Here is an 8,729-nt window from a genome sequence, read left to right as displayed (position 1 = left end):
AATTGCATTTTGTGCTGATTGCATTGTGTTCAATCATGACTGTTCTTTATGTTCACTCTCTATTTGAGAAATAAAACAGCTATATTATTTATATAGCTTTAAATAACTATATGAAACGATTTTACGTGGTATAAAGGAACAAAATATCTTGACTTTCAAATGTACAAATCAAATTGCATCTTAAGTCGACAAGGTTATGAAATGGGCAAATAAAACCTTTGATTTAGTGTATATAGAAATTGACCTAGGGATTAAAAGTATGTTCTGTTGGTCTTCTATCACTCATACATTCTGAGCTGAAAAATGAGTTTTGATAACAAAAGCGCAAGATAATGGGTGAGCAAGTATAACGGTATAAAACATACACCAACCTGTTGATATCTTAAATCCCTATTCCTTGTGACATGTTGATAAAAACATGTAGTCCTGTAAATCCAAAACGTTTGTGAGTCTATACCACAGCGTATTGGAGTCGAAAGGGCCTTTACTCCTAGATTGTGACTGTACTACCGTAATTTGCCAAGCTTCGGGCATTCGGAATATAATCATCGCTTTTGTATTGTGTTAGAGCTGCTATTTAAATACATACCATAAGACTATATTTGCTTTTCATAACAGTAAATACAAAATACTGGATCGAGATAGCAGCTCATAGACTATAGGGAGGGAGAAGTAGGTTAACGTTTAAAACGACCACTGGCAAGTGCTAAACGCAATATAATCACGTACAAATGACTTTCAACATTTTCTGATCCTATTCCAATTTTCAGAATGTGTTTTTGGTCTCTTCCGTAATGTCACCTGTCGCAGTATAAATAGCTTTACCCTGAAATAGTTCTGTTCCAATATCGTAAAGAGCCTCATATGGTGTCCCCTCCCACAAAGCTGTTTCGCAATAATACAAGAAATGGCACCAATGAAGAATACTTACTGGTTTTGAATAAAACGAATATGAATCCTGACCTTTTACACAATGAAGTTAACCTCAAAAATCATCACTTATGAGTAGCCTATTTTGTTTATGACATAGTTTGATTCTGTGAGAAGAAAATGTTGTTTTAATCACATATTTTATGATGTTATTTTTAGTGACGGCCATGTGGGATTACTGGTAGGCGTATGTGTTAGGCGTTGTTTGAAGAATTTTCGGATCCCTTTACATACCAGTGATATGTGGTAACAATTCGCTGCCGGTTTATTTGTCCTCACTATGAATTACAGCAGTGTTTATTGACGCTAATTCTAGTTACGGTGACCGTATATGTTACCAATGGCCCCAACTTTTAGCTCACGCATGACATACGGTGTCTCCAAAAAAAAACAGCACTCGCTCTCTCCTGTAACGCTGCTATTTTCTCTGAAACGCTGGCAAACACTGCTTCAGATCTGGCTGCGAGACTTTGTGGATTACTAGGTCATTTTAGCCGCACACTTCCACTTAATTATTTATTCCACAATCCTAAAATACTCCATCGCCTCTCGACGGATTTGAGCCCTAGCCACCCTAGAACACGACGAAATGACAAATGAGGAAGAGACTGCTGGAGCTTTCGGCGTTTCACCTCGAGGGAGCCGGTTTCCTGGTGACTAATGGCCAATGACAACTTTGTGTCTATGATTGACCCTCAGGAGACAATCATTTTCCGTCTCGTAGGTTTCCGCGAAACCGAGGGAGTGAGAGAGAGAGAGGGGGATAGAGAGAAAAAAAATTTCCCGAAAACTAGACAGGCGGAGCCTGGGAGTGGTGGAGTCTGAAAGTAGCCGAGAGCGCCGCTGATTCTTGGCGAGCTGCAGAAGCGTGCGAGGCACCCAGGGAAGCGGGAGCTGGCTTTTCACGTTCAGCCCTGAATCATACCGCCCCGACTCTCCAAGTTGGAGAAGTGGAGCTCGGCAGGAGGCGGTGTGTGAGAGCTCTTTGGGGGAAGATGATGTAAGAGGCGCTTTGCCAGCTGCTTTCTCTCTCTCTCTCTCACTGGGAGATGTGACAAACCAGGAGCTCACAGCAGTCTATCCGGAGCGCTGGGGATCAGGAGCGGCCCCAGAGCGGAGGGTGGGAGGGAGGGAGCTAAACAAATAGGGTCACTCCGATCGGCCGCCAGGGCACAGGCAGCGAGCCCCTCCCTCCTCCCCCCCTGCCCCCAGGGGGCAGGACTCTGCTCCAATACTCCATCCCTCTCTCTCTCTCCCCCCCCCCCCCCCCCATCACAGTGGAGGCGCTGGAGTCGGGGGGAAGCGGAGCTGGGAGTCTCCCGGTGTCCCGGGCTGCCCGGGGTAGGGGAGGCTGCTCTCTGACCAAGTGCCCTGCCCCGCCGCCGCCGCCGGGAGGGGTGGAGGCGGCCTCTCTCTCCTGGCCAGAAGTTGGCTCCGGGCTCCCGGCCATGGCTCTGAACGCGAACTGCAGGCCGGCTCCCCCGCTGGCGGCCCGGGAGAGCAGCGGACCCCCGCTGCCTGATGTGGTGGAGCTGAATGTGGGCGGCCAGGTGTACTTCACCCGCCTGTCCACCCTGACCAGCCTCCCGAACTCGGTGCTCGGCAGGATGTTCGGCCACAAGAGGAACTCGGCAGGCCCCGAGCTGGCCCGGGACAACCGAGGGCGCTTCTTCATCGACCGGGACGGCTTCCTATTCCGTTACATCCTGGACTACCTGCGGGACAGGGCGGTGGTACTGCCCGAGCTCTTCCCGGAGAAGATGCGCCTCCGGCGGGAGGCGGAGTTCTTCCATCTGCCCGAGTTGGTCCGCATGCTGAGCCCGGACGAAGGGCAGAGCCCCGGCCTCGAGGAGCCCTCTCACAGCGACCTGGATGAGCTGTCCCAGGGCAGCGACCTCCCCCGGGCCGGCAGCCAGGCAGCGGAGCGCAGGGCCGGCTTCATCACGCTGGGTTACCGCGGCTCCTGTGTCCTGGGCCGGGATAGCCTGCAGGGGGATGCTCGCCTCTTCCGCCGGGTCCCCCGTATCCTCGCCTGCGGGCGGATCGGCCTCCTCAAGGAAGTCTTCGGAGACAACGTGAATGAGAGCAGGGACCCAGACCGGACGCCGGACAGGTACACGTCCCGCTTCTACCTCCGCTACCGCCAACTGGAGAGAGCCTTCGACACCCTGGCGGAAGCAGGCTTCACTCTACTGGGGAGCAACTCCTCTCTGACCGGCTCAGTGTGCGGCCAGGCGATTGATGACAGGGCATGGAGCAGCTACACCGAATACCTCTTCTACCGTGAGTACATTCCGGTTGTCTTCCTGTTTGCACCCAGCGCGATGTCTGCACCGTTCTCCAACTCCTCTTAGTCCACACCCTTTAATCCCCATGCCCTGGTACATACTCAGCCAACACCAGCTCCAGTTCCCCCACACACTACCGAGTGCACAGCCAATATCCAGCGCCCAACTATATCCCACACCTACCATCCAGCGCCCAAACACTGCTCCTATCTGCTGTCAGCGCCCGACCTCCGACAACACACACTATCCAGTGTGCACCCACTAGTCCAGCGCCCAGTTACAGAGTGCACCCACTGTCCAACATGTTGCGGTGAATTTGAAACGCAGTAGTTTGGTATCGAGTACATTTCCGTCTCAGGCAACATTGAGCGTCGCCGAGCATTCCGAACCCTAACCGAGAACTAGCGCCCTGTCACCACCGACTGTACACTCGAATCCTTTGCTGAGACAGCGAATCATGTTCGCAGCCCCTTGTTTGGACAGAAATTGAAATATATTATGACAGACAATATTATTCGATGGTGAATAGGAGGTAAGGGTTGAAGTGACCATCGAACAACAAAACCTGGACAGGGACGCTGCACGTTGCGCATACAACATTGCGTTTCTCTGTAAAGAGCCCCGTACCGGCCGGAGAGTCTGTCCGGAAGGAGAACCACTGGCGGTGTTGCCGGGAAAGAAATACAGTCCCGGAATGAAGTTGTAACAGTCTTTCCCGCTCCGAGAAGGCGTGGTTCAGCACCTGGACAGCGACTGCTAGCAGCAGCGGGGAATGTGACAAGTAGCTTTGGGATGCTGGATTGCTCGCTGCACTTTCTGGCGGCGGGAGCGGCTAGTTTCTAACTGGGTTGCAAAACAAGCAGCTTCAGCCAGCTTCTCCCAGAGCTACCCTGTCCCAGGGCTGGGAATGAAGCTCAAAGCCCGAATGGGTTTGATTCGTAGCCCAGACCATTAACAGGAGCTGGCAAGGGCGGTTCAGGGTCCGTGCGATACGAGCCGAGGACCCACAGAGAGCGAAAGAGAGCATGAGATTCCGTTTCTTCGGAGTGATTTGCTATACTTGGATGTTATTAGTATGATTATTTGCGAGTATGGGACACTGGCAGGGGGGCTCGTCGTAAATAATTGGGACCCAGTCTACCGGTAAAATTGCAACTTCAATTCTGAGGGACATGACTTTAGCGAGAAAAAGAAGTAGCGCTCCCCAAGTGCTGTGTTGTCACGGCGAACAGATACACTTTTACAGGTTTAAAACACCGGCGCGCTCAATCTTGACGATAGCGCTTTAGCTGGCACAATGCCGCTGGCTAACATTTCCTAATTCATCATTGTTATAGAGCCAGTCAGGTCTCTTTAAATGGGGCATTCTTTTACGGCAACGTTTATCTGAGGCAGTCGTCATTTACAAATCGTACAACGGTCCTGAAGAACCTGTAATGAAGGAAGGAATGGAAAAGCAGTTTCTAGCTGATTTTACAACAAATATCACTATTTGACAATTCAAACCCGAGTACACACGGTCAGTGTTTAAATTGAAATACCTTTGGTCCTGTATTTCTGTAATTTTGAGGTATTACTGATGATCTAGCGATAAGTTGTATGAACCAGAACAGTATTCGTCATTTTTTGTTGCTTTACTTTCATAGCAGAGAGTTTACCAACGGGAATGTAACGCAGAAGCGACAACTAGGTGCAGCAATGGCAGAACAAGGCTAAAGTGCTGGCCAAACGTTGGTTAACAAATACCTACTTATTGCGATTGGCTATTGCAGCTTGTACTAAGGGCAAGCTCTTTCCTCTGTGTTACAAACTTAGATATATTCATATTTCCCTCTGGTAAGCTATATCAGCTGATGTTAATTACCATTTGGAAGCTCTCTCAACGTGAAAACTGGGACAATACTGTGGCCTCTTAAAAGTCCATGCCAGCATGCCCTGTCTCTTCTGGTAAGGCCCAAACTATCTTTTTAAGCCTATTGAATGTGCTGATTGGCTTGAGTTTCTTTGTTGCTTAATGCTCTGCATTAAAATCTTATTGCCCTCTAGATGTGACAGTAGTTCTCTTCATCTACTGCACAGTTACTATGAGTTATTCAAGTAGAGCAGGCCAAAGAAAGGACTGAAGCTGTCAAATGGGATGTTGGGGTATAATACAGTTTCTACAATTTAACACAATGATGATTATGTTTACTTCTAATTTTTTTTTCAATCGTTTTCAATTTAGAATGAATGTAGGATTGGTAACCAGAGATTGTACAGATTCTTCAAAGATGGTTAGTCAAAACAGTATTTGAATCTGTTGATTTAATATACAGGATAAAATTATTATAGAATGCAATATTAATAGAAATAAATTTATTCATGAAACAATCTAACAATGATAATTCCAGGTTGTCAAATCTGAGGACTTTTTAACCATTCCATCAGTGACTTCATTGCCCTTTGTTCATATAGGGACATTTTTATGTTGGACTTTGGCAAGGATTAGATCTGCTGACAACTTAGCTCCCACCAGTGATATGCCAGTTGGTCCAGTAACATTGTAAGTGTTACAACCTTGCATATTCTTCCTTCCATCCTGAACAGTTGTATATAGTCATCAGTTAAGTAAAGAGACAATTAATTCATTCGGAAAACCCCACTGTGCACATCAGGAGTCAACAATAGAAGGCATGCTGAGTGATCAGCAAGAAATAAAAATAATCATCTTCAGTTTAATGACAGAGCTCATTCTGCTGCATGATATAAAATAGTTGGGGGTGCTCTGACTTACTGTCTCTAACTGAGCTAACACTTAGTTATTGTGATTGTTATGCCTCAAATAAGACAATACAGTGACCTGAATTTTGCAGCTGCATCATGATACATCAACATCGTTATTCTTCTGAAATTGACAAAAACCTCTGGAGGAAACTCTCATGCAGTTAAATGTGGAAATCTTGTGGCAGGCCATGTAGTGCAATGGGCAGTGTCTCTGCTTCTGAGCCAGAAGCTCAGGGTAGAAGCCCCACATTAAGGACTTGATGACAATAGAATGGTGTTCATAACACAGCTAAGCGGGTTGATTATGAATCTATAAATCCTTCCATTGTGCATATGTTAGATGGTAAAAAATTCTTCTGATCAGTCAAAGCCACACTGTAGCTGCAATGCAACAGCCTTACTATCATAAAAGACTATGTGTGTATGTTGTTATTGTGTCGTGTTTTCCATGGCAAGCATCCTTCTCACTTCAAGGGTTTATGAGAAAAAAGGAATCCAAATGCGATCATGTACATTTCCATTATGAATGCCATGGAAGATTGCACCACCCCAGCCCCAATTGTGTTAATTACAAATCACCGAGCTAATGAAACTTACTCTTTTAAACTATTAGCTTAACTGTCAAAATAAATTCAAAAAGAATTTTATGTTGTTGCATGAGATGTAATTGGATTTTGAACAGAATAGTATGTTTATAATTATTAGTGAAAAGCCACACCTGCCCTGGGGGTACTTGTGCATAAAACACAGAAAGCTAGCACACACATGCAGCAGGTAATCAGGAAGGTCAATGAAATGCTGGCTCTTATTTTAAGGAGGTTCAAGTATGAGAGTAGTTAAGCCTTACTTTAATCGTACAAGGTGCTGGTGAGATCATATCTGCAATACTCTGATCAGCTTTGGTCCCCTTACTTAAGGAAAAATATCACATCATTGTAGGCAGTTCAGAGAAGATTCACTTGGATGACCCCTGGTGTGGAGTGATTGTCATACGACCAAATGCTGAACAGGTCAGTGATGAATGCTAGATAACAAGGGTAGAGCTGGATGAACACCAGGCGAAGCTGCATCTTAGGAGCAGGAAAGCTGACATTTCGGGCCTTGATCCTTCATCAGAAAAACATGAATGCTGATGCTTTATTGCTGATCAGAAAATCTGGGTCATTATTTTCCATCATATGAGAAGGTAATTGAGAGTAAGAAACAAGTTCAGTAGTGGCATAATGAATTTATATTTTGACATATCTACTGTAGTCAAGAGGAGAGGGAGGCATTTCTTCAGAGACCATTGGTATAAGTCCTGGGTCAGTTACAAAGCATTGCTCCCTATAAGCTGGAAGGAAATTCTCTTTGCTTTTCCCAACATGAAAATGATGAGCAGTGTGGATTCAATCCACATTAAAATGTTGTGTGGCATAAAATGTTCCATTACATTTCACTGCCCAACATCATATACAATGCTGTTACTTTGCTACACTGAGTTATTTGTTGGATATTGGCCTATTTTCACATCTTTATTCTGGAGCAATTGCCCTAGAAGATAGATGCCTGTCTCTGCAATGACTCAATAATGCTTCCTACTCAGCCTTGGAGGCGATCCTGATGATCCAGAGCAAAATCCAACATTCTAAAACTGAGAATGACTTCATAAGTTACCCTAAGATGGAAATTGTAAGTTGAGAGCTGGCTAATATGTTTTTGGGCTTGGTATTTCTATGTTGTAGAAAGCTACTCATAAATTTGATTTACAAACGCTTTCTAATAATTGAAGTTACTCATCAATGTTAACTAAAAATTGTATCTCACTCTGTACTGAGAAATTGCTTTGTTGTATTAGGTTACTCTTTAGGTTCTACAAAGTATAGTATTGATCTTTTTTATTGTTTGCTGACTTCTAAATGCACTGTAATCAATAATCTGCTGACATTCCCTATTCCAGAGTTGGGCAGAGTAGGGCACCATTTATAATGGGCAATGTTAAACATCTTGTTTTAATTCATTTTTAAGTGTTGTTTTATTTAAAAAAAACTTCTCATACACCGGTATACCTGCAACATCTTTTATTTATTTTCAGTGAATGAACACTACTTTCAGTTCATAGACCCAATCATAATTCCCTTGAGTAGTTAACAAAAACACTGGCTCACCTGAATGAATTTTACTATTTTAAGGTTCATTGTCAGCTAATAGTGTTTTACAGAACTGTAGACAGAAGAGGGTGCAGTGGCACAGCTCATGATATGAAAGAATTATTTTATTACAATGTCGTATTACAAAGTCAAAGTGTTGGCTGCAAGTTGACCTAAAATCCTAGTGCAATCACATGTTTACACCAGGTGTGTAACTGGTGATTGCTGAAATACCCCAAAAGCTGTAAATAACACAAAACAAAAAATTGCTGCCATAGAACAGCGTCTCCTTAAAAATACAAAACCAACTCTCTGTACACAAGGTGAAAATCCTTGATTAAAGAAGATATGCTAATAATGTATTGTGGAAGTTGTGCATTATTGCATTTGTGAGAAACAGTCACAAAATATTCCCAGGGAAGAGGAAGATAAAGTGGCCAACAGTTTCCTGTAAATTATTGACTGGACTATGGTTAGTCTCCTGCCCTTTCAAAATACAAAAAACAGTCTGCTGTTCTATGCACTCCACTGCTTCATGTACCTAGGAACCTTTACTGTTGCTAAGAGTTCAGTTAACTGTAAATGTTGTTCATTTACTACTTCAAGTCTTGAAGCTAAC

At 44.6% G+C, this 8,729-nt stretch overlaps 1 protein-coding gene across 2 annotated transcripts in view; it reads left to right on the top strand.

Annotated features, from left to right (window-relative positions):
- The first annotated feature begins 1,121 nt into the window (after nt 1–1,121).
- The window catches only part of LOC125458543 (BTB/POZ domain-containing protein KCTD16-like), a 210,386-nt gene continuing 202,778 nt past the window's right edge, over nt 1,122–8,729 (top strand). For both annotated transcript variants that reach the window (XM_048543914.2, XM_048543916.2), the window contains exon 1: nt 1,122–3,213. In XM_048543914.2, the coding sequence (XP_048399871.1) occupies nt 2,379–3,213 (835 nt within the window). In that variant the 5' untranslated portion in view covers nt 1,122–2,378. The remainder of the gene's footprint in view (nt 3,214–8,729) is intronic.

The sequence above is a fragment of the Stegostoma tigrinum genome, chromosome 13 (assembly GCF_030684315.1).
Source record: "Stegostoma tigrinum isolate sSteTig4 chromosome 13, sSteTig4.hap1, whole genome shotgun sequence".
In the NCBI taxonomy this organism is placed as follows: Eukaryota; Metazoa; Chordata; class Chondrichthyes; order Orectolobiformes; family Stegostomatidae; genus Stegostoma; species Stegostoma tigrinum.
This window is presented reverse-complemented; position numbering and strand designations above follow the sequence as displayed.